General features: G+C 33.5%; 1 protein-coding gene, 1 long non-coding RNA gene and 1 pseudogene across 2 annotated transcripts; 2 read left to right on the plus strand and 1 right to left on the minus strand.

Moving 5' to 3' along the window:
- Nucleotides 1-3,300: 3,300 nt before the first annotated feature.
- LOC113702666 (uncharacterized) lies at nucleotides 3,301-6,534 on the plus strand. Its single transcript, XM_072061716.1, has 4 exons — nucleotides 3,301-3,774; nucleotides 4,771-5,075; nucleotides 5,169-5,379; nucleotides 5,903-6,534. The coding sequence occupies exons 1-4, from the start codon at nucleotides 3,520-3,522 to the stop codon at nucleotides 6,410-6,412; spliced, it is 1,281 nt and encodes a 426-aa protein (XP_071917817.1). The 5' UTR covers nucleotides 3,301-3,519; the 3' UTR covers nucleotides 6,413-6,534.
- Nucleotides 6,535-6,683: 149 nt separating this feature from the next.
- Nucleotides 6,684-11,397, plus strand: LOC113702667 (uncharacterized; annotated as a pseudogene).
- Nucleotides 11,398-21,168: 9,771 nt separating this feature from the next.
- On the minus strand, nucleotides 21,169-22,462 carry LOC140012991 (uncharacterized). Its single transcript, XR_011820052.1, has 2 exons — nucleotides 21,580-22,462; nucleotides 21,169-21,451 (listed from the first exon to the last, which is right to left on the minus strand). It is a non-coding gene; the product is annotated as an uncharacterized lncRNA (long non-coding RNA).
- Between the last annotated feature and the right edge of the window lie 4,167 nt (nucleotides 22,463-26,629).

Genomic DNA, 26,629 nt, shown 5'->3' on the forward strand with positions numbered 1-26,629 from the left:
AAAAAATAAAATTAATTTGGGAGAGCATATAAATGTAAGGAAGAGTAATGTTTGTTAATGTGTCCATGTACATGGTAGATTGACTATAATTTAGATATGTTAACAAGTGTCCATCGAGTACTTATTAGAAAAATTCATTTTTTTGGGTGCTACATGGTGCCAAATAGCTAGAGGCATATAAGTGCAAGGTGTGCTAAGTAGCATTTGTTGTAGTATTATTCAGCGAAAAACCAAAGTGGACGGAGGTATATAAGCTTATGCATAGGTTAGATTATAGGAATGTTATCGTTGTTGTAATATATATATATGTATATATAAGCTTAAGACATGCTAAGTAGCACTTATAGTAGCGTTATTTTGAGAAAAACCAAAATGGCTTTAGGAAAAGAACTTGAGGAACTAGAGGTTCCCTGTTCGTGATCCTTCATCTGATGAAGGATTTGTACAAAGAGATGACTGATACATCACAATTTTGGCTCCATTGAAATTACTCCAGTAAAAAATCAAAACTTTTTCAATTTATTTTAGATATTTTAGAGAAATATATTTTAGATGGCATTCTTATTTTGTTTTTAGATAATTTATCTTGTAGGATCTTTTATTCCCTTTTCCAAACCTTTGCTACTTAAAAAATTAGGAAATATTGGATTAACATAATTGTCACTTCAATATATAAAGTTCAACTAATGTTGGAATACATGCTTAAGTTGAAGTTGTTGTTTTAGCTTAGGTCGTTTTGATGAAAGGCTAATGTATGACTTTGTAATATTGAATGAGGAGACCTTTCATATAGTAAATTTCTGGTTTTATCTTAAAATATTTGCACATTTCTCTTATGTTGCTAGTGCAAGAGTACGTGCATTGCACGTTGCATGTATTTATTTTGGTGATATTCGTGTCAAAGATGTTCCTAAAGTTTGATATCCCAAAATAATCAAAGATGCAAGGTGTTAATTGAGTATTACTTGAGCTTTTCAGTATAATTAATTGAATATCAATTATTAGTTGATGACCTAATATATCTTTCAATCGGGAATTGAGAAAAAAATTGTCTTGCAAGTCTATAACTAACTTAATATGTCTAATAATTTTTTGATATGACCTAAAACTATATTAGTTTGAAAACTAATTTTATTTTTCAATTATTTTACATGATTTCAAATGACTAATTTTTGTAAACAAATCCTAATTACATAATGACATATGCATCTCTACGTTCACATGTCAAAACGTAGACATGAAATATGTGGATACGTGTTCTTATGTTTACATATATGATGTAGACATAGACTAATTCAAAAGGAATTTTATTTTGTTCCACTATTGATTAATATTTATGTTTGTCCAAGCATATTAATAAAGACAAAATTATGATATACCAATATGTAGGCCTCTTTTTCTCTCTTGTTCTAGTACGCAGCTCTATATATATATATATATATATATATATATATATATATATATATATATATATATATTAAAACATCATTTTTAACTACGAAAAATTATTGTCTTCATAAATACAACTTCTTAATTAGTGTTATCCTGGTTAGAAATCACAAGACCATGCAAAGTAAATTGAAAGAGTTAGAACCTATCCATAGAAATTATGGTGTGGCCAACATTCACTAGGATACTTGTATGATTCCAATAAGTGAGATTTTAAAAACCTCAAGGGAGCTAAGTGATATTATGAGAAATCTTAGGGGAGGTTTTGAAATTATCCCTAAGAGCTAACTATGATAATCGTTAGGGGACAAAATGAGAAAACAATAACATTAGGGGATAAAGTGCAAAAGTGGTATTCGTTAGGGGGAGTTTTTGTGATTAATCCTACAAAATATTAACATCTAAGAAGTAGAGAATAAATTCTACCTTCACAACAAAATAATAACCAACAATTACTAATTGAACGAAAGAAATCCTTCTGCAAAGTATTGACATTTTACAAACATTTTTCTTGATAACAGACAAAATATGATAAATTCCATGTTTTTGGTTCAGCTTTCTATTTTAATCATTAATTTCATTATTTGTTTCTCTATCACTGTGAACCTTTTCGTTTCCTTCTAATTTGACACATAATCTGCTCCATTTATCGATTTTGCAATTTCAATTTGCTAAAATCCATAAAATTGAAGATAATAAAAAGAGGACATAGCAATATAATATCAAGGAAATAGAGGAGTGAAAATAGATGCGAGATAGAGAAATAGGAATTTTTTTTGGGTTTTATATGTCTATTGTGTTAAATCGTGAATTGTCTACCAAATGAAAGCCATTATAAGTACTTTACTATAGCAAGGGAGGCAAGTGTAATTACTTAAATCTAATGGGAGCCGAGTGAAATTGTGAGAAACCTCAATGGAGGTTCCTAAAATTATCCCAAAAAAAAACTTCAAACAATCACTTCTCTTTGAGTATTGTCAAGAAAATCAAAACAAACAAGAAGAGATATAGTACGCCTAGAATGGAGCAAAACCTCTATATTTGGCTTGATATGTTGGTTGCTTAACCTTAATTAAGTTTCAATTTCATCAACTGACGCTTAACAGCTTAAAATAGGGATGGCGGGCATGATTGGGATGGGGGTTGAGGGTAGGCGGGGGGAAGGCGGCATTTTTCTCCCCTATTAAAAAACGAGACGGAGGGTAGGGGAGTATATCCCCACTCCATCCCCCACCAGCCACCCATTGAAAAAATTAAATATATATAATTAAATATTTAATATTTAATTTAATTAGTTATAAACTTATAATAATGATATTATTAGTAATAAGTATTATATAATGTATATTAGTATGTATAATATAATTAATATTATCAATTATATTAATAATTATACATGTATACTTATAGAAATTATTAATTAGTTATGCTAAATTTACTAATATATTTATACTAAATTTCTAATTACACTAAACACAATACATTAATACATTTATACTTAACACGAAATATTTATTAATACATTTATACATTTACACTTAACACTTTTATTAGCCCATGTGGGTGGGCAGCCCCGGGGGGGGGGGGGCGGTGGGGCAGCAAGCCGTTGTCATTCCTAGCTTAAACTGGCTTTAGTTAGCATTGAACATCTTAGGACCAGCCTCAAAAAAAAAATCTTAGGGACCAAATTTCTTTTCAGTAAAACATTATGGACCATTCGCCGCTCAAATTTAGGAACCAAAATTACAATACTTCCTTGCAAATATGTTTAATTAAAGAATTAGCATTACTGCACGTGCAATAATGACAAAGGGAAGAATTTAATGAGTACAAGTTAGCTTAAAAACAAGGAAAAAAAATTAATTTGAGACCAAAACTTTGTAAAAGTGCAAAAAGAGAGACAAGAAAAGGATATAAAGGAGAATCTCCTTCTTGTAGTATTCAGATGATTCTTCTTGACCTCAAACTAACCGATGGAACACATCACCTTCCAATATAGCTCTAATCAATTCCGTTCCAGAAAAATTACAAGCACAAAAAAAAGAGATATTGTACTATAAGTAATAATAGATGAAGGGGTGGCAGAATAGCAGGAAGCCCAAGGCAGTGGTGGTGGGAGGAAGCATAGCAGGAATATCTTGTGCACATGCTCTGATTGAAGCAGGATGGGATGTTGTGGTGCTGGAGAAAAGTTGTGCACCCCCAAGTGGAAGCCCAACTGGTGCTGGACTCGGACTTGACCCTTCGGCTCAGAAAATCATTCAGACTTGGCTGAGGAACCCTCAGCTTCTCCACAACTCCACTTTGCCCCTCACTATTGATCAAGTATGTTTAACAAATGCCCTTTTGTAATTTCATGTTGAAGAGTTATTTTCCTGTTTGCTCCTGTTGATTGTGAGTCTTAAATTATTTGAATTTTGAAAGAACGGACTGGTTCATTCTCGATTTTAATTACTGCTATTGGATCATATTAACTTCTAAGATGTTGTGGATTGGCTGTTTTAAGGGAATTGCTTAGATGCTAATCTGAGTTTCAGCAAGGACTTATTTTGTTGTTCAATGTGGGAACAGTCTTGCAGAGATTGTTAAGTACTTCCTTTCTGTCCTTCTTTGGAAAGGGGTTGTGTAGAAGCGGAGAACTTTCAGTTGGCTTGGTTTGTCAGTCATTATGGTGTAGACTACCGGGACTACACAAATCTTCCAATTTTATTTTTAAAATGCAAGTTTTTTTAGTAGCAAAAAGGAACTGATTATGATGTGGGGGAATATTCTTGTTGATATGGGACTCGGAAGATGGATTCCAAGTCTTTCAACTTCGAGTTAGCAATGAAGCTAGCTTTACTGCAATTTAGAATGTTATATAAGCTTGGAATAGTCATCTCTGAGCTTTGCGTTTCCAGTGCATTTGATCGCAACAGATGCATTGTTCAATTTTCTTGCCTACCCTGCTAAGACTCTGGTCAAAAGATGATAGACATTTCTTCAGCACAAAAGCATTCGTCTCTAGTAAACCAAACCATATCATACCGCTATTGTAGGGTTGCATTTGTTGCAAAATCTGTTACTAATTTGCCTGTGTATGATATAAACTAGATAGACTACTTTAACTAGCATAATAGCATCACTTACACCATCAGTTAAAAAATGTGGTTCATGATTTTCATTTTTTATGGAAAGGATGATACTGCATTTGTCATCCCTGTATTATAGGTAACCATTCTGCCAATTTAAGTTTCAGAAAGATATCTTATATGTAAACTACGGGCTCGTTTAATTCATCATTTCAGTTAAAATTGACTTGCTCTATTTCTGTCTTTGTAGAACCAAGCAACTGATGGAGAAAAGAAAATCAGCTGGACTCTGACAAGGGATGAAAACTTCAATTTTAGAGCAGCATACTGGACTGATCTATATAGCCTTTTATACAATGCACTACAATCTGATACTGTTTTGTGGGGGCACTATTTCCTTTCATTTTGCATCTCTGATGACAAAACTAGCGTCACAGTTAAATGTAAAGTTCTTGAAACCGGTGACACAATTGACATAGTAGGTGATCTACTTATTGCTGCTGATGGCTGTCTTTCCAGCATTCGAAAGAGCTTCCTTCCCAATCTTAAGCTGAGGTCTGTAAATAGTAATGTCAGAAATTTTTATCTTAATTTTTTGCCTTAAATTTCCTGTATGTGATACTTTTTACATTGTTATCTTGTTCATAGATATTCAGGTTACACTGCATGGAGGGGTGTTCTTGATTTCTCAAATAACAAGCATGCAGAAGCTGTATTGGACCTCAAGAAGGCATACCCAGATTTAGGGAAATGCCTATACTTTGATTTGAGTTCGAGAACTCACAGTGTGATCTACGAACTATTGAACCAACGGATCAATTGGATTTGGTATATCAATCAACCTGAGCCAGAACTTAAGGTAATCTTTTTTTCTACCATTTTTTGATCAAAAGAGGTTTGTTTCAGCATGGTTCGTGTTTCTTCTAGGCTGATATTTTGCCTTGTTAGCTATGATAGGGTTATGCGAATATTGTCCTTCTGATTCTTCTGATTCCTCCCTTATTGGCTCAAGGGCCAAGGAATGACTTCTCTATCATTATCCAAATTTTTTAAAATATGCTTAACAGAACAAATTGCAACTGTGTGATCAGAATTAGACATTTCCTTTTTTAATATTTCTCTAAGACAGCCAACATTGAAGGAGTGAAGGAAACAGGGAAATGAAATAATACCTCCCTCATAAGCACAATGAGAAGAGGGAAATGAATGTTACCTTCTCAAATAATGGAAACATAACTATACGACTATCTAAGACAAACCCAATATAACTGATTCAATCAAATGTTACCTTCAAAAGAATGAAAGCAAGTTCGACTGAAACATGAGAAAAGCAATTAGCTCTTTATGCCTAAGCTGATGTACTTCTTGATCTTTTTACTTAGGGAAACTCAGTGACCATGAAAGTTAGCAGCGACATGATTGAGCAGCTGCATGAGGCAGCAGAAAAAGTTTGGGTCCCAGGATTAGCAACGATCATAAAAGAAACCAAAGAACCCTTCCTAAATGTCATGTATGATTGTGAACCTCTGAAGCAAATCTTTTGGGACAATGTAGTTTTGATTGGAGATGCAGCTCATCCTACAACTCCTCATGGTCTGAGAAGCACAAACATGTCAGTATTGGATGCTGCAGTTTTAGGCAAATGCCTTCAGAAGTGGGGGGTGGAAAATCTAAATTTAGCCCTTGAAGATTATCAGTCTATTCGGCTGCCAGTTACTTCAAAGCAAGTATTGCATTCTAGGCGGATGGGTTGCATCAAACAGGGTTTAAACGTTGCGGGTCGCAGACCTTTTGATCCAAGAACGGCAACGCCTGAAGAATGTGATGACCTTCAGCAAAAGAATATGCCTTTCTTCACTGATGTTCCTTCAATATTTGATGTAACAACTTAGAGCGGTTGGATTGTTGAGGAGATATAGCATTTTATGTATGAATAAAGGAACCTTAAACTATGTTTTTGTACCCTACACCTTTCCAGAAAACTGCACATAATGAAAATTTTACTTTAGGTCCATTATTACGTATTTGCTGCCCCTTGTGACTCTGAAGCATCGATAGGAAGAGAAAACAAAAAGTAAGAATTACACCAATTGGACCAAACCTGACAAATGTCAAGTGGACCTACCCCAGTACCCTCCAAATGATTCTACTTGGCCCCAAACGGATGGACCAATCATCTCCAAAAATGTCCAATCAATTCCATCCCAGCAAAACTACAAGCACGAGAAGGAGACAATAATACTCCAACTGATGAGATATGAAGGGGTGGCAGAATAACAGGAAGCCGAAAGCAGTAGTGGTGGGAGGAAGCATAGCAGGGATATCTTGTGCTCATGCTCTTATCGATGCAGGGTGGGATGTTGTGGTGCTGGAGAAAACTTGTACACCCCCAAGCGGGAGCCCAACTGGTGCTGGACTTGGCCTTGACCCTCTTTGCCCCTCCACAACTCCTAAGAACTCCACTTTGCTCCTGAGCATTGATCAAGTATGTTGAATATATAAAAACCCTTATTATGTTATCTTTCAAGGGTTATTTTTCTTTTTTCTCTTATTATTTGTACATCCTTCATGAGTTTAAAATATGAATGGTTTCGTTGATGTTTTTAGATACTAATTGGGTCTTATTTACTCCTAAGAAATTACGGACAGGCTGTTGTATGGAACCTGCTTAAATGCTTGTGCTAGTAAAAGTTATTTCCACTAATTTATTAGTCTCGGCAAGGACTTATTTAGACTGGTGTATGGCAATTGCTAAGACTAGTCCTAATTAGATCCCTTGTCCCCCTCTCCTTTTTTCTGCATTAGGAAAAAGGACTAGATCTTTCTCCCTTGTCTAGAACCCTATTAGTGAATTAATTGAAAGTACTCTTTTTAAAGGTGAAATCCTTTGAGGGTGACAAAATGGATTTCTGATTCCAAACAAAAGCAAACCATCAAATAGTCATTAAATTTGTTGGACATTTTGTAATTTAGTGTTTAAAATTACCATTTCTTACTGAACCAATTAGCTAGAAAGTCTTTTAGCCATGAAGCTAGCTTTAGAGTCATTTACAATGTCATAGAAGCTGAAAGTAATCATGTTTGAGCTCTGGAATTTAGATGACAGCTGATCGCTGCAGTTGCATTTGTTCTATTGTCTTGCCTACCCTTCTGGGACGCTTGTTAACAGATGATAGACATTGTTTCATAATGAAAGCATGCGTCTGTAGGGAACTAAATCATATCATACCGCTGTCCTGTGGATGGCATTGCTAGCAGAAACTTAGAATCCTTTAATTGAAAACTCAACTACTCTTGACTTCTCTATTTCTGTCTTCATAGAACAAAGCAACCTATGGTGAAAAGAAAATCAGCTGGACTCTGACGAGAGATGAAAACTTAAATTTTCGAGCAGCATACTGGGCTGATCTATATACTTTTTTACACAATGCATTATCATCTGATGTTGTGTTGTGGGGGCATTTTTTCCTTGGATTTTGCACTTCTGAAGGCAAGACTTGTGTCACAGTTAAATGCAAAGTTCTTGAAACGGGTGACACATATGACATAGTCAGTGATTTACTTATTGCTGCTGATGTCTGTCTTTCTAGTGTTTGAAAGAGTTTCCTTCCTGATCTTAAGCTGAGGTCTGTGAAAGGTAGTAGTCGATATCTCTTTAAGTTCTTGCTTTAAATTTCCTGTGTATGACATTTTGTCCTTGTTATCTTATACATAGATATTCTGCTTACTGTGCAAGGAGGGGTGTTCTTGAATTTTCAAATAACAAGCATGCTGAAGCTGTGGTGGATCTCAAGAAGGCAAATCCAAACTTGGGGAAATGCTTATACTTTGAATTGAGTTCAGGAACTCACTGTGGGCTCTACGAACTACTGAACAAACGGATCAATTGGATTTGGTATATCAATCAACCTGCGCCAGAACTTAAGGTAATTCTCTTGCCAATGTACTGCAATAGACCATGATTCTTTCAGCATAATGTGGTCCTTGTTTTACGCTGAAATTTTTCCTCTACATCTACTACATGGTTATGTCCAAATCATTTTTCTGATTGTTCTGTTTGTAAATACTAATTTTTATTTCTCGAATATCCACTGCAAATGTAGGTGTGAAAACCAAGGAATGACTTCTTCATCATTCCACAAGAAGAATTGACCTCAACTCCCGTAGTCAAGTTTGATTGCTTTTCTGGCTCCATTAATTGACTTTACCTTTTAATAATAATAAAGAAAAACCATAAAGCCTTGGGGAGCAAGAAAATGAAGGAGATATAAGCTGCACTCTATGGCATTCAGCACCATAGCTGTGTGTGTAATTTTGTTGGTGTTGAGGGCTTGGGAGTTTTGGGGGAAAACCAGTTCTTGAAATAAGAAAGAATTTTTTTTTCTTTTGGGGGGTTTTGTACGTGGGTGTCAGGGGGTGGGGCTTTATCAATTTTTTTGTCTAATTTTTCTTTGGCCATTAGATTCTAATTCTGTTTTCTTTCTTTAGTGAGGAAGCAAAGAGGATGATGAGGATAAAAATTTTGGTTCGCTCGTCGTGCATAATGGCTTATAGTATATATTTGCCTTGACGACCACCTAAAAATGTTTCTGAGTCCAGCTTGCTGTAAATAATTTGACAGGAGAAATTCCTTCTACAATTGGGAACCTATCCTCAATCAAGCAATTATCCTTCACCTTTAACAATTTGGAGGGGAATCTTCCAGACGAGATAAGCTTATTAACCACCTTGTTTTTCCTAGCAGTGGGATCAAATAAGCTAACAGGTCAAATACCTTCATCCATGTATAATATCTCTACGCTCACTTTCTTTACTGCACCAGATAATTTTCTTTATGGGAGCCTTCCAACCAACCTAGGTCTCAAGCTACCGAATCTTCAGATATAATAGGTATTGCTGGAAACCGGTTCTCTGGAAAAATACCTGTTTCAATTACCAATTGTACTAAGCTTGAAGTAATTGATCTTGGTGATAATAAAATTGAAGGCCATGTTCCATACAACCTTGGATATTTGCTGAATCTTAGAATTCTGAGTCTGCAAGGAAATCTCTAGGGTAGCAATTCAGCCGGTGATCTAAACTTTCTTGTACCTTTGACAAACTGCAGCAATTTAGAAATACTCTCTTTGGCTAAAAATAACTTTGGTGGTGAATTGCCTAATATTCTTCACAATCTCTCATATCAGTTGACACATTTATACCTATCAGAGAACAAGATATCAGGAGCCTTTCCAGCGGGAATTGAAAATCTTGTACATTTGTATATACTGTCTCTGGCAAATAATTTATTTACAGGTGTCTTACCAAGTGATGTTGGCAAACTTCAGAAACTGGAGGTATTGGTTGTTGACAGGAATATGCTTTCAGGACAGGTACCATCTACCCTCTGCAACATTACCAATCTATATGTTCTGAACTTGTCCAGCAACAACTTCCAAGGTGTCCACCAAGTCTTCGGAACTGTAAAAGTCTACAAATGCTGTTTATTTCACAAAACAACTTCAGTGGAAGTGTATCCCCTCAGATCTTTGGGTCATACAAATCGCCAACAATTCTAGATTTATCACACAACTCATTGAGTGGTTCCCTACCCCTTGAAGTAGGAAAATTGGCAAACATTCAACAGCTAGTTGTCTCCAGCAACAAATTTTCCGGAGAAGTTCCTTCAACACTTGGAGATTGTTCAAGCATGCAGTACCTTGATATGCAGAGCAACCTTTTCAATGGAACACTTCCACCAGCTTTGGCTTCTTTGAAGGGCATCCAGTTTTTGGACCTTTCACATAACAACTTCAGTGGGCAAATACCAAGAGACATAAACAGGTTGGTGTTTCTGAAGTTTCTGGATATTTCTTATAATGACCTTGAAGGTGAAATACCAACAGATGGAGTTTTTGCAAATGCGAGCCAAATAAGATTGGTAGGAAACAGTAAACTTTGCGGAGGCATACCTGAGCTGCAACTACCATCTTGTCTTGTCAAAAGAAAGAAGAAAGGAAAACGTCTGCTAGTAATAGTTATTCCCCTGGTCCTCATAGTGATACTAGTAATTTCTGTCACATTCTTTTTGTATCATTTTTTACATAAAAAAAGAGATAAATGTGTGAAAGAGTCCTTAATGATGCCCTCAGAGCCGATTGAGAAGATATTGAGAATTTCTTATCATGAACTCTACCATGCCACGGAAGGATTTTCATCCACGAACTTAATTGGATCAGGAAGCTTTGGAGTTGTGTATAAAGGAAAGTTAGATCAACACCAAGACAAGGAAGTTGCCGTAAAAGTTCTTGACCTTCAAAAAAATGGGGCTTCCAAAAGTTTTGAGGCTGAGTGCAAAGCATTGAGAAGCATTCGCCATAGAAATCTTCTCTCACTCTTTTAACTTATTGCTCCAGTATTGATACCAAAGGTAATGAATTCAAGGCACTAGTCTACGAATATATGCAAAATGGAAGTCTCGACATGTGGTTACATTCAGAATTAGCAGAAGCAACTAGATCAAGAAATCTAGACCTTCTTCAGACGATAAATATTGCAGTTAATGTGGCTTCAGCTTTGGATTATCTTCACAACCACTATGAAGTTGCTATTGTTCATTGTGATCTGAAACCAAGTAACATTCTTCTTGACAATGACCTTATAGCTCATGTGGGTGACTTTGGATTAGCAAAGCTTCTTCCTAGAACTGCTGACATTGATTCTGAGTAAGAAACTACCAGCAGTGCTGTTGCACCAAAAGGATCCATCGGATATGCAGCTCCAGGTAACAATTTTGCAATAGCTAGAGTAAATGCATTATATATTCTCTAAATATTCATGGTACAAAAAACACAATTATCCATTTTATCCTGTATCAAAAAAGAATTATTATGTTTAATAGCTACTTTTTGAAAATAATTTCTAATTAAAACTAGTAAAATAAAGCCATAGTAAGTATAAAACTTGACTCTGGTTGGTGCACTATTCGTGTTATGACTGAGAAGTAGAAGCGTATTCAAGAAAATCTCTAACTAACTTTGGAGGGTTAAACCTTCATAGAAACTCCAAAAGCCCTCATCTCTGTGAGTACAAAAGGAAAATTAATTTGCTCAACCTTGGGGAGGATTCCCCTTCGCTACCTCCACATAAAGGCAGCAATTTGCTTTGTCCTAAATGATTCATTTTGATTTTCTTTTAAGTTTACAAAAATCCCTAAAATTGAAAAAAAAAAAAATCTGCCATGTTTTTCTCGGATTGCGATGACATTGGAAATTATTGACTGTCAGGCGCCTGACCAAGGCCTTTTTGACCCAGCTGACTGCTTTTTTTTAAAAAAAAAAAAAAAAAATATGCGGCCGTGCTGAGTCAGCACGGCCGCTATAGTTTCAGAAAACTAACCTGTCAGAGGTACATTTAGCGGATTGTTTTTTTTTTAACCTATAATCTAAGAAATTAGCCCTGAATCGGTGATTCGATTACCTCTCTAGGTTGAGTTCCGGACTGAGTTTAATAACTATGGTATGAACTCCTATATAACCAGTAACTATGACTACATTTGTTGCTATACCTAGTGGTTAACTCCCCTAAAGCTAGCTGGTTTTCACAATTAAGCACATGGAAAGCCAAAAATTACTACATGAGACTGGAAATCGGGTTGATGGGACTCTGTGGTCAAGTAATAACTAGTAAGTCTAGAAACTCGGGACTCTAATAGAAGCTTTTCGAAAATTCTTGGATCGATCAGTTTAGTTTTGTGATGCCTTATTAAGAGCTGTGTTTTGAAACTCGGATCGAATCGACTGGTTCAATCGATTGAATTGGGAACTAAGTAGGCATTCAATCCAAGTTGTCTTAAAAAACTGTGAAACAAAAATTCAGTCAAATCCGATTTTGACTGAGTTTGACCGAAATCCGGAAGAACAGCTTCGAACCGAGTATTTTTTCCATCTTTTTCTTTTTTACCTTTTTTGTTTTCCTTTTTTGATTCTTTTTTTTAATCACTCTCAAATCTCTTCATATATGCTACTATAAATCTCTTTCAAACAACTCCAATGGAATATATAAGTTAAAAAAGGGATAAAACATTAAAAAAAGAAAGTAAAAAATTCACCTAGAAATATTTTATCAATTTTATGATTTGACCCCTAGAGTACTAGAAAACTATTATTACACCTAGAAACATTTTAGAACTTATAGCTATAGCCCTAAATTATTGTATTACTTTTCAAATAAGTCCTCCAATTTGGTTCTAAAATTGTCGAATATGCATTAAATTGTAAGTTGCATAAATTGCTACTTAATTATACAACCTTTTTTGTATTTTCTGTAAAGTATTTTAGAAATATCAAATATACATTGAACCTACATTTCTTAATATTAATATGTTTTTAGAAATTTTGCATAGTATATTAATTTTTAAAATTAAATATATTTATAACATCATGATGGTATCATCTGGTTTTTGGATGGGTTCGATCGAACCCATTGATCCCTGACTTCTGACCCCTGACCTCGACCGAGTCGATGGCCGGTTAGAATTTCAAAACATTGATTAAGAGTAAGAAAAGGATAGATCATAGGCTCCGTGCTATAGATGTCCCCGGCGACTTTGTTCCTTGAACTTTCCTTTTAACTAGATAGATTCTCCGGTGGAAATTAAAGGTGCCAGGACCAAAACAGATAAAAAGTAGAAGTTAGAGAAGTCGGAGGAAAAGTTGTTGAGTAGGATTTCCATTTCATTGTTGATTTCTCTCAGTAATTTTTAGACTTAATTGCATGTTGCCCCCAGTAATGCGGATTAAAGTAGCAATTGCCCTTTGTGTAATCAGAAACATACATATTGCCCTCTGCTGATAAATGGTCAGACATTTTGATTAGACTTTAAGGTATAAGAGGTGTGAAAAGAGAATCATGTCCTCAGGTACACAATGTTTTGAGAAATTTATTCTGGAAAAATCGTGTTGTTATACATTTTTAAGTACACATAATTTACACCAATCTTATCATATGAACACATACATTCACATTTATGGCATCCCTTGGATTTAAATTCTTTTTCAAATTAATAACATTCTTACCGAGAAACTAATAGTTGATGCTTCTCTTGACGAGTGCCCACTAGACACCCATTAGCCAAACCCTAACAAGTATCATAATGTCCAAGAATTGGTAATACAACTAGAAGGAATTTTGCATTTTCTTATGATAATTTATGATACATAAATATTTTTCATATGAAAATAACAATATCATTTAAATATCAGAAGGAATTATTTATAAAGACAAACAAGAAAAAATGGAAGTGAGATATTTTCTTATGAATATTTATTTTCCACTTTTCTGTAATTAGTAGTAAAAATAGAATGTTTTTTTACAAAAAAAAAAAAAATATCGGTATATATATGTATGTGTGTGTGTATAATAATCAAATAATACCAACACACGTGCACAGAAAAGTGCACGGGCGCGTGCATGTGCACAAGTATTTCAATTTCAAAGAAAGAAAAATCAAAGAGAAATATATAGACTATATGTATAATATTGGTGTTATTCAATAGTGAAATATATTCTTTTACTTTTTTGTAAAAAAAGTATTCCATTTTTAATAATACTCTTCTTATTAAGAATAAGAAAGATGGAAATTAAATATTCATATAAAGTATTTAACTTTCATTTTTATTTCTTTCTCATTATTAATATTTCCTTCTGATATTTAAATGATATTGGTATTTTACAATGAAAAGTATACAAATAGTTTGAATTATCATAACTAACTAAAACACTTATTTAGCAAAAGTAGTTCGTGTAGTTTTATGATTATTTCCATTTACAGCTATGTCACCATTCCCTGGACACTATAATTTTCTTTAATTAAAAAATTATATAGTAATACCCAGGGACGGAGCCAGAAATTTATTTTTGGGGGGGCTGAAGTGTATTAAAAAATTTTTTTTGTCACGAAATAAATATATTTAATAAGTAAAATTTAGAATCAATAATTATAAAAATAATAAAAACATATAATTATACATACCCAAAAATTTGTTATTGATTAACACTTGAAGTATTGGTAGTTGTTGCACTCGAATAACGAAGAGGAGGCAATTGCATTCTGCGAGTCTTCATCCGTTGAAAACGCTGCAATATTTGCTCATTTTCAATTGTTGCAAAAATATCCTTCTCGATGTATACAACCAGACAGTCATTCATCCACTCGTCTCCCATTTTGTTGCGCAAATCAGTCTTGACAATATTCATTGCAGAAAATACTCTTTCAACAGAAGCAGTTGGAAAAATTCTGTCGTAGGGATGGCAATTATAGGGCAGGAGATCCCTCTCCCGTCCCGTGCTTTTAAAATTCTTTTTATTTATAATAGCAACGAATTGGGAAAATTCTGCCATTTGATGGCAATGGGGTGTGGGATCCCTCTTCGATCCGATGTTCTAAAATCTCCCTGGCCCAGTTCCCCGCTTTTTCTATCCATATACCCTGCCTATACACCTACGGGTGCCCTCACTATTGTGTAATTATACTTTTTATGTATATAAAACATTAATAACAACATTATAAATTATTTTTTAAAATTCTTAACTGAATATTCAATGTAAAATCAAGGTTAAAAATCACTTTGATCTTTTTTTAATTCATTTCTCTACTTTTAATAGGAAATCTAAACTTACAATCATTATGTTTAAACAATGTAAAAAAATTGAAGTAAACTAAAAAATAATTAAATAATAATGTGTTTATGTATAAATGTATATATATGTATAAAACAATATATAGATCATTGTATTTTTGTTCAATTTTATATTGATAACCTGCTCCGTTGAAATGAGGGGAGAAAAATCTATCCGGCCCTGCATTCCTAATCTACCGCTAGTTATGCACTTGACATCAAAAGTAGAAAGAAACTAACGACCAATAGAGCAAAGGAATTGATTCATACAGAGACATGTCCAAGTCATTATGTTTGTCCGGCATTATCATTATCTCCTTTCACCGTGGGGGGGCTGGGCTGGCCGCCGGAATCCCCTATATATAGGGGGTTTTCCGGCGGCTTGGGGGGGGCTTAAGCCCCCACCAGCCCCCCCTTAAATCCGTGGCTGGTAATACCGTTTCCATACGATAAAACTATCAAAGCATTATGTATTCAATGGCGTAACAGTTTCACACTTCTACTTCTCATAGAATTCTAGGCCACGCATTCGGCCACTTGCTTGCATGCAGTAATTTATGTATTTTCTGATTACAAAAGACAATATGCTACTCAACTCATATTGCAGGGGAAATTTGCCACTAACCCTAATTTTTATTTCAAAGTTGAATACAACATGTCATATACGATAAATATCTGCTATATATTTCCTTTTGGGTATAAAAGTTTGCATGTCAAACTCATTCACCACTTAGAATTTGTTTTCCTAACTCTAGCAACACTTTCGCTTAACGTGTACGCCAAATATATTGACATCATGCTATCAATTTTCTCATTTCGTGATGTACAGTTACAACGTCTGCAAAAAAAAACTTTCACATCCATATAAGTATGTAACAATTTTTTTTAGTATATGTAGAAGAATTCGAACATGGGCCTTTCATTTACACTTCCTCCTCTAAACTATTTAACCCATCCTCCCTCCCCGGTATAAGTATCTAACGTATTTAACCATATTACTGTGCCCAAAAGTTATTAAGTGCGTAAAAACTGTAGATGCATATCAAAATGGGCTTTTCAGGATTTAACTCAAAAAAATAAGTGCAATGAAGAGAAAAAGTGTGCAAGTATTGAGGTTGAACCGAGACAATGGTGAAAAGATCGAGGTTCAACCGAGAAATTATTAGACAATTGGTGGAGCCCAAAATGATTCCCAATGTCATCGATGACCCAAGCCAAAGCCGGTCATCACGGCAGTGTTACCTTTTATCCTCCCTTAAATCTTGTTTGAAGTACAAGTAGAAATTTAATAATGGGAAAATTGCAGAAACCTCCCCTGAGGTTTCTAATACTAGCACTCACCTCCCATTTGATTTAAGAAATAACACTACTGACCTCCCTTGAACTTACTGATTCTTTGCATATTCAGTCCAGGCTAGAAAAAGTGCCATTAAAATATTTTGTTTTAGGGAGTGAGATGAGAAATTTGTACCAGATTTGCCCTTTGTATTACATGCCAAGTCGTATTAGTAAAGGAATGACAAAAGCACTACAAATTAATTAACAATTAATAAATTTTAAGGGATATAGTTTATGGGCAAATGGACATTACCTATTCAAAGTATCAGCTCTTTATGAGCATTTCACTCTCAATCATTTAATTTATGATAAATACATCAATGTTTGTAAGTAAAATTCAAAAAGTGTTACAGTAATATTCTTACAAAAATTGATAGGTTATGTATTTAATATAAATTAAATATTAAAAAAAAAGAAAAAGAAATGGCCCATAAAGTATCAATTCTTTATGACTTTCGTCCGTTACATGAACAAGGTGTCGGCTCTTTATAGGCATTTTATTGTGAATCATTTAATTTATATTAAATAAATAATGTTTGTAACTAAAATTGAAAAAGTGTTACACTAATAGTTTTATGAAGGGAAACTGGCAGGTTTTGAATTTAATAAAATTTAAATATGTGAAAGTAAAAAAAGAAATTTCCCATAACATACTAGCTTTTTATGGGTTTCCTCCATTACATAAACAAAGTCTTAGCTATTTATGGGCATTTTACTTTGAATCATTTAATTTATATTAAATACATAAATGTTTGTAAATAAAATTCAAAAAGCGTTACACTAATATTTTTACTAAATGAAAATTGACAGGTTTTGTATTTAACATAAATTAAATATGTGAAAGTTAAAAAAAAAAAGAAATTGCCCATAACATACTAGCTCTTTACGGGTTTCCTCAATTGCATGAACAAAATACTAACTATTTATGGGGATTTTATTATGAATCATTTAATTTATGTTAAATACATAAATATTTGTAAATAAAATTCAAAAAGTGTTACACTAATATTTTTACGAAAGAAAAACTGGTAGGTTTTGTATTTAACATAAATTAAATATGTGCAAGTAACACTTACAGGTAGTTTAATTAGTTTAATTGGTTACTTAATTAGTTGACAAAAAATAAGATTTCTTTTGCAAAATTTGTTCATTAGGTTTCTCCAAATAATTAGGGTATAAAGGTAAATTTTCACAATCTTTTGTTAGCAAATCTGGCACAAATTTCTCATCTCACTTCTTAAAATAATATTTTAATAGCACTTTTTCTAACCTGGATTAAATATGCAAATAATCAATAAGTTCAAGGGAGGTCAGTGTTATTTCTTAAACCACGAGGGAGATGAGTGCAAGTGTCAGAAATCTCAAGGGAGGTTTCTGCAATTATCCCTTTAATAAAAGCAACCACCACTGTTTAGAAAAAAAAGATAGGCCATGCCCTCTTCTCTTTTTCTCTCTCTCGAGCGCGTGGAGGAATCTGGTAACTTCCGAGCAACTTCTTAGAGAGAATACTTAAGCAACACAGGGGATATTCGGTCCTTCGGCCCGACTAGTTCCCATGCAGTTCGGGAAAGGGCACCCCAATCCACTCCGAATATGATAACTACAGGATTCGAACAATGGTTAATGCCTTAAAGAAGGACTACATGACCGGTAGAGCTATCCCGCGGGGCTACCGAGGATTGTACTTGAGTGATGGTTTTTATAGTAAAGTGTTCCAATTCATAACGTGGAGACTAAAGCAAGATTATATATGGTATACTTGAAGGTTGGATAGTGGAACTAACCCTTAATTTGAATTGTTTGGATACTCTGTCAGAATGATATCAGGTTTGCTTGGATAGAGTATTATTTGAAATATTATTTGGAATAATTACTGTAGTACTTTTTGTGATATGATATATGTGAGATAAAAAGATAGATTGAGAAATGTGTTTATGATGCAAGTAAAATATTATTTTGAGATAATATGCTATCCAAACACTGATGTTATGTATGTGTTAATTGTTAAACTCATTATTTCTTTGTTAACTATTAATAGAACTAATTCTTCCATATTGTGTATTTGCCTACCTAGTGAATAGGAGTGCAAATGAATCGAGCAACACGCAAGCTGATCGATCAAACGATCTACTCGAACTGACTCGGCATTGATTGAGTTTGAGTCGATCTCGAACAGCTCATTTAGCCAAACGAGACGAGTTTGTTTGGATTGCTTCATATTTCCCCAATTTTATTTGCTTACATCATCTTTACAATTTCCAATACACCTTTTTTTCTTCCCAATATCTTTTTATCTCACATACATCACATCACAAAAAGTGCTACAGTAAAAATATCCCAAATAATCCCAAATAACTTACAATCCAAACAGACGTCATTTTTAGTTAAACTCAATAGTTCATCGAGTCTTATCGAGCAGTACATAAATTACATATATAGGTACTGAGTTTACATAAATTTCCAAAATGTCACCTTTTCTAATCGAGCTCAATACATCGAACTCGCATTCGAGCTTGATTGAGCTCGAATCGAACTCGAGCATTTTAGAAATCTTAGTGAATCGAATTCAATATGTAGAATTTCAAATTCAATCGAGTCGAGCTTGATTTTGTGCAATGCTATATCAATTCAAGCTCAAATATAGCACTGTTCGAGATCGACTCGACTCGTTTACATCTCAACTAGTGAGACAAACAGTTACGAACTTTTTTGTTTCCAACCTATTGACGCAATCAATAGCTCGAACTAAATATCCAAGTTGCTGATGGGAACTGATTTGTAACGAACTCATGTCCAATGGTTATTGAACTGTTACTAATTTGTTATGTCTATATTATTGTTACATAATTTTTTCTATCAAACGCATTATTGTACTAACGTATTTAGACAGGTAGACGGGATCTTGGACTACTTTTTGGTCATGTAATCACCTATACTTCTTTGTTGAACCTTTCAAAGAATGGAACCTTTTACGAGGAGGACTTCGATCATAGCAAGGGTTTACAGGAGGGAGGCGGAAGGCTTGACACATGCTTTTGTTACTCTGGACTATATGTTTAGATGCAGATAATGTTGGGACTACACTTTTGATCTCTAACATTGTACTTAGATTTTAAGACAATTATGTTGTGCATGCAGTTTTTGTAAATAGGTTTGATCTTAAGAATTGTATGGATGGAGCGTTACTTGGCTAAGGTTGTAATTACCGTAAATGGCTAAAGTGTAAGGGTCTGTTTGGTAACATAAAAAAGTGTTGAAACTGAACCTTTTCATACATTCAGATATTTTGAGTGTTTGATAAATGAAAATTCATATGCTGAATATGTTAAATAGTGTTGAACTTGTGTGTATTTTTTTCAGCACAAGAATCCTAATTGAATGCTTAATTCTGATAAGAATCAATATAATTATTTCAACTACCTTATCTTATCTACCAAATCTATTCTTATTTGTTAATTATGTTCAAAATCCTTATCTAATTAAACAACCTGATATTCTCTATCTAACGATTGTCTGTTTCTTTTTTCTCCCTTTTTAATGATTTTCACATTTTCTCCATACTCCTCATATAATTTATTTTATCTTTTATATTAATTTGATTTAAAAATAAATATTATCATTTTCATATCTAACAATTTTAAGCTAATGAAATTATAGGCTCTATTTCTTTTTTGAATGAAAAGATATAAGGGCAAAACTGTCAAATAAAACTTATTAAGCATTCAGTTATAAATATTTATCAAACAGTATAAATAAATTTAGTATTAAAATTCAGACATTCATATGTTTCTTTTCAATACTTAAAATTCAGCAAATTAAAAGTCTCTTTGATAACATACAAAAATACTAAAACTGAATCTTTTCAGACATTCAGATGTTTTGAATGTTTAATAAATGAAAATTCATCTGCTGAATTTGTTAAACAGTGCTGAACTTGTGTGTATTTTTTTCAGCACAAGAATCCTAACTGAATGCTTAATTCTGATAAAAATCAATAAAATTACTTCAACTATTTTATCTTATCTACCAAATCTATTCTTGTTTGTTAATTATGTTCAAAATTCTTATCTAATTAAACAACCGGATATTCTCTATCTAACGATTTTCTATTTCTCTTTTCTCTCTTTTTAATGACTTTTACATCTTCTCCATACTCCTCATATAATATATTTCATCTTTTATATTAATTTGAATTAAAAATAAATATTGTCATTTTCATACCTAACAATTTTAAATTACTTAAATCACAAGTTTTATTTCTTTTTTGAATGAAAAGATATAAGGACAAAATTGTCAAATTAAACTTATTAAGCATTCATTTATAAATATTTATCAAACAGTATAAATAAATTTAACATTAAAATTTAAATATTCATATATTTCTTTTCAGTGCTTAAAATTCAGCAAATTAATTATTTCAATATTTAAATTTCAGAATTCAGACTTTAAAATTCAGATTCAATTTTATCAAACGGAACCTAAGTTAACATGAGATTTCAGTGGCTAATTCCACTCAGGGTGTGACATAATTAATTATGCACACTAATCTGGCATAGAATCTCCCCCAGCATAGTAATATGTTACAGAAACTCCTCAAGGCTTACAGACCAACTAACATATGGACATATAGCTGTTGTGGACATACATATAGCTGATTTTCCAAACAGTTTCAATACCATTATTTGGAACCATATTACAAGAATACGTGGCAAGAATATTCACACGCCTGAAATGTTTGCCATGAAGAGCAAAAAGCCTTAAACCATTTGGAAATGGTTGACAGTAGTACCTATTACCCAATCACCAAACACATCAAAAAGGGACAAATGCTTTGTTAGATGTGCATAATTGGTATTTCAGCTTCACTTGGCAGTTGACGCAGCCAAAAATAGAAAAGATCAGCTCCAAACAGACATATCAGGCGTTTCCCCCGGCCTGCAACGAACATAAAGTAAACGTTTATTGATCAGCTGGTCTATAATTAGTTCTTTTTGTATGTCATGATGGTGTTGCTGCACTAATCTTTGGTGACTAATAAAAAGAGTGATATTAGAGTGACTAACCAAACTTGCTGGGCCTTGCTTATATCTCCTCTTCGATCATTCCCAGTCCCACTTTCACAAGTATTTGAATGAAAGATTAAGAGGGACTAAGGTCTAAGAGAAGAACTTGAGTCTGCAAAAGTTGAATGCTCTTTTGCCTCGAATAATGACACGACCGTGCTGGTTTCTGTCGCAGATGACTTTTCGCGTAGGTCATCAAGTGGACTGGAAAGATGTAGTTACCTGTCCAAACTCCATTTGCATACACCATTACTAATACTTCGTCAAAATCAAGAAGATCCTGTTTGGCCTTTACTCTTATGGATCCAACTGGCTTTATCCTGATAATTTTCTCAAATTTGTCCGGTCTAGCAGGCTGAACCCATATCCTCAGCTCTATGCTGTAGTAAGTCCTGTTTTCTAGTATACTGCTTACCGCCCATTTTTCTATGCAACCCACAACTTGAAACTAACTAGAATTTGAAAAGATTAAAGACTAGCAGTGCTCGTGTGCTGGTGTATGAACTGAACTCTAAGAGGGAGAAAGACTGCAATAGTGCTCGTGTGATGGTGTTAGCAAAAACTTTTTTTTTTTTTTTTGTTAGCAAAAACTATTTGCTCGTAATATCCTTAGGTCTAAAATGTGAGGAAAGTGGACGCCTTCGATGCCTATTGTACTACTAATTTATAGAGGAAATTTGTCCACTGCTTCTCAACTCAATTAAGTGAGAAATTGAACCAAATAAATTAAGGGCCTTTCTTTGGCGTTTGCATTAACTGATTGTGGTGGAATGTGACTATAAAGAAGAATCAGAATATGATAAAATTATACTTGGTTAGATTCTAGATATTAACTTTTTTGTCTACTAAAATCTAAAATTTAGGTGCTAAAGCAAGCTAGACTCTATTATGAATATGATAAAATTATGGGATAATTTCATAAACCTCCCCTGAGGTTTCTGACAGTCTCACTCACCTCCCCTGCACTTTGCAAAATATCAGATACCTCCCCTGAACTTATAGTTGGAGTAGTAAGATCAGCCCATGTCAGAAAAATGAGCATTAAAAAAATATTTTGAGGAGTGTGATGATATTTGTGTTCCACATATGCCCTTTTTGCTTATCCACAACTTGAGCTAAAGCAAAAGCAAAAGCAAAAAAAAAAGAAGTAATAAGTTGAACCAGATAGAGATAAATGCAGATAGCTTCTTCAAACAATGTTACAATTTTATTTATATTTTTTTGTTCTAGCTATTAGATATTTATTTAGCTAATATGATCATTCAATTAATTGAAAAATACTTTTCGTAATATAAAAAAAATGTATAGTTTTATAATTTGAGTGATTAAAAGTATAAATTTTTATTAGTTAAGTCATAAAAAATATTATTTGAGTAATTAAAAGTATAAATTTTTACTAGTTAAGTCACAAAAAAATTTTCACTATTTGGTTAATTGAGTGAATGGCAATTGCAGTTACATAAATAGGGTAACGATCAAATAACCAATTTCTCAATGGTTTAATAACTCTTTTTGCGATTTTCTCTGTGGAAAATGAAGCTACTTCATTTCGTTTAGTGCTAGATACTTTAGTTGAGATTTTTGAAAAAAAAAATTTAATTCACACTATAGTTAGTCGAATTTATTCAACAAGCTTCGTTTGAATACCAGAACTTAAGTAGATCCGATTTTCAAAAAATTCAATAACCCAAATTGTGTCGCATCCCTTTATGAGATGATGTAATATACAATTTACGTCATTGAATTTTGAAAACCAAATTTACCCAAATATAAGTAATGAGTTACACTAGATAATTATCTTACAAAAAAAAAAAACATGAAATACATGACTTTAGAGAAAGGTAACACTAGTGCTAAACTCTTCATTGGTGATTGTACTACGAATAAAAAGTATAAAGTGGAATAGAAGGTATATCATAAGTGATATCAAAAGTTATATCTGTATTACTCATTCAACTAATTATGTCAAAATAGCTTCAAAATATATCATAAGTTATGAGGGTATATCTGTCAATTCATCATCAATGATATCACAAATAGGGCCCAATAATCTGACAAGGGAGGTATCTGATATTTTGCAAAATTCAGAGGAGGTGAGTGAGACTGTCAGAAACCTCAGGGAGGTTTCTGAAATTATCCCTAAAATTATACTTGGCTAGATTCTAGATATATTAACTTTTTTGTCTACTAAAATCTAAAATTTAGGTGCTAAAGCAAGCTAGACTCTATTATACTTGGTTAGACTCTAAAATTTCTGTCGCAGATGACTTTTCGCAGAGGCCATCATGTGGAGTGGAAAGATGCAGTTACCTGTCAAAACTCCATTTGCATGCACCATTACTAATACTTTGTCAAAATAAAGAAGACCCTCCTGTTTGGCCTTTACTCTTATCGTTCCACCTGGCTTTACCCTGATAATCTTCTCAAATTTGTCAGGTCTAGCAGGCTGAACCCACATCCTGAGTTCTATGCTGTAGTAAGTCCTGTTTTCTAGTATACTAAGCTTACCGCCCATTTTTCTATGCAACCCACAACCTGAAACTAGCTAGAATTTGCAAAGACGGAGGCACATAAAGAACAAACAATCAGATTAAAGACTAGCAGTGCTCGTGTGCTGGTGTATGCGCTGAACTCTGAGAGGGAGAAAGATCAGAATTAGGGATGGTAATGGAGGCGGGTGCCCGCGGAGGCTCTCGGGACGGGGACTGAGGGGAATTTTTTTCCCCCGTTTAGAAACGGAGCGGGGGGCGGGGGAGTATACCCCCGCCCCGCCACCCGCAAAAAAAAAATTTATATATATAATTATATATAATATGTAATTTAATTAGTTATAAATTTATGATAATGACATTAGTAGTGAGATGTATTATATAATATATATTAGTGTATGTAATATAATTAATATTATCAATTATACGAATAATTAAACATGTCTACTAATAGAATTTATTAATTAGTTATACTAAATTTACTAATACATTTATACTAAATTTCTAATTACACTTAATAGAATAACACTTTTTTCTCAAAAAAAAAGCACAAACACAATAATGAATTAGTGATTGTATTTGTACCAAAAGTAAAAACTTAACTATTTTAGTTGTATTTATTTCATCATGTTGGATTGTATTCAAATAATTTTTGTTTGATTGTTTTTATGAGTTTCAATTGTAAAATTAAAATGAATAATAACTTGATGATGTGTTGATATTTTAGTATTTGATTATTTATTAAAATTTAACTATAATAAAATTTTATTAACCCCGCGGGAGGAGGGGGGACGGGGGGAGTTTGCAGGTAGCGGGGCGGGGGATGGGGGAGGGGTCCCCACCTCAACCCCGCCCCGTTGCCATCCCTAATCAGAATAGTGCTCGTGTGATGGTGTTAGCAAAATCTCTATATGCTTGTAATACCCCTTGGTCTAAAATGTGAGGAAAGTGGATGCCTTAGATGCCTATGGCACTACTAATTTATTGAGGAAATTTGTCCACTGTTCCTCAACTCAATTAAGTGAGAAATTGAACCAAATAAATTAAGAGCCTTTCAAAAGGGTTTGCATTAACTGATTGTGGTGGAATGTGCCTATAAAGAAGAATCAGAATATGATAAAATTATACTTGGTTAGACTCTAGATATTAACTTTTTTGTCTATTAAAATCTAAAATTTAGGTGCTAAAGCAAGCTAGAGTATAAAAAAAAAAAAAAAAAAAAAAAAACTTGTATCCAAAATCAAACTCTAAACACAGGTGAAATAATCAAACGAGAATAGGCCCATAATCCACCTGATTAGTAAATGGTAATTTGGTGTAACTTCCTAGCTTTCCCCGCAACAGACTTCAAAGATCAGGTTAATGGGACTATGTGGTCAACTAATAGGTCAAAAACTGGGGACTTCAAAGAAGCTCTGCGTGTTACTGTGCTAAAAGTTAAAACGCGTGTAAACAGTAAACACTACTGTAACTGCATATGGGATGGGATAGGCATCTCATGATTTGATCGAAAAGAGAATAGCATGATATGCAAAGGAAAGTGTGCACAGATTGAGGTTGAAAGTTAACCAAGAAACTGCTACACAATTGGTCGTCCGGGATCACATGAAATCATTCTTGGTCCACAAGAAATCAATTCAGGCCCCAAGCCAAATCCGGTCACCACCATCCTTTAGATCTTGCTTGAAATCCAAGTCCAAAGCCAAAAAGCAAAGCCGGAAAACTAATATGGTATAACTTTAATAAAAGTAACTATCCGTGTGAAGAAGACGTCAGGTCATGCCCTCCTCTTTTCTTTCTCTGGAGTGCCGTGGAGGAATTTGGTAACTTCTGGGCAACTTCTTAGAGAGAATACTTGAATTCTGTTTGGCAAGTAAGTTTTTTTTTATCGAGTTTGTCGGCTATAAGTGTTTTAATAATTTTAGTTTAATAATTTTAAAAAAAATTTTAAAATTTTTAAACTATATATTTTAAAATATTCAAAAATTTACATATTTTAAAAAAAATTTCTATAACTTTTATAATAAGTTATAGTAAAATTTGAGATGAATATTCAAAAAACTCATTTGCCAAATGGACAATGGTTTCAAACAAGTCGAATAAATACTTCATTACCATTATATGATATGGACGCATGCTGCATGTGTAGAAGAGAATTTTAGGATAATAAATATGTATTTATTCTTGCTAGTGTGCATCCAAAAGCCTAACTTAACTCCTTGGAACATAGTTATTAAACCCGTCCCGAGGAGGAATCAGGTGAAAGAGGTGGGTGAACGGGTTACTGGTTCAATCAGTGGGTGAGTGGTCCAATCGGTGGATCACTAAATATATTTAAATATTATATCTCATAATTTTTATGCCATAATAAATATTCAGTTAGTCTAATTTATTATAAAATCATTAATTCTTATAAGAATTAACAACCTAAATTTAATTAGTAATCTGCCAAATTTCAAATATAAAATTTTATCTAAGTGTAATTATCTAGTTTATTTATGAATTTTAAGTGCAAAAGTTTATTAAGAATAATATTTGCCTTTAAAGGAATTATGTAATAT

This window comes from Coffea arabica, chromosome 8e, assembly GCF_036785885.1.
Source record: "Coffea arabica cultivar ET-39 chromosome 8e, Coffea Arabica ET-39 HiFi, whole genome shotgun sequence".
In the NCBI taxonomy this organism is placed as follows: domain Eukaryota; kingdom Viridiplantae; phylum Streptophyta; class Magnoliopsida; order Gentianales; family Rubiaceae; genus Coffea; species Coffea arabica.

Excerpts from the sequence above, each read along its gene's own strand:
- LOC113702666 (XM_072061716.1), top strand. The coding sequence starts at position 3,520 with ATGAAGGGGTGGCAGAATAGCAGGAAGCCCAAGGCAGTGGTGGTGGGA. Across the intron at positions 3,775-4,770 it reads TGCCCCTCACTATTGATCAA|AACCAAGCAACTGATGGAGA; the intron begins GTATGTTTAACA and ends CTGTCTTTGTAG. Across the intron at positions 5,076-5,168 it reads CTTCCCAATCTTAAGCTGAG|ATATTCAGGTTACACTGCAT; the intron begins GTCTGTAAATAG and ends TCTTGTTCATAG.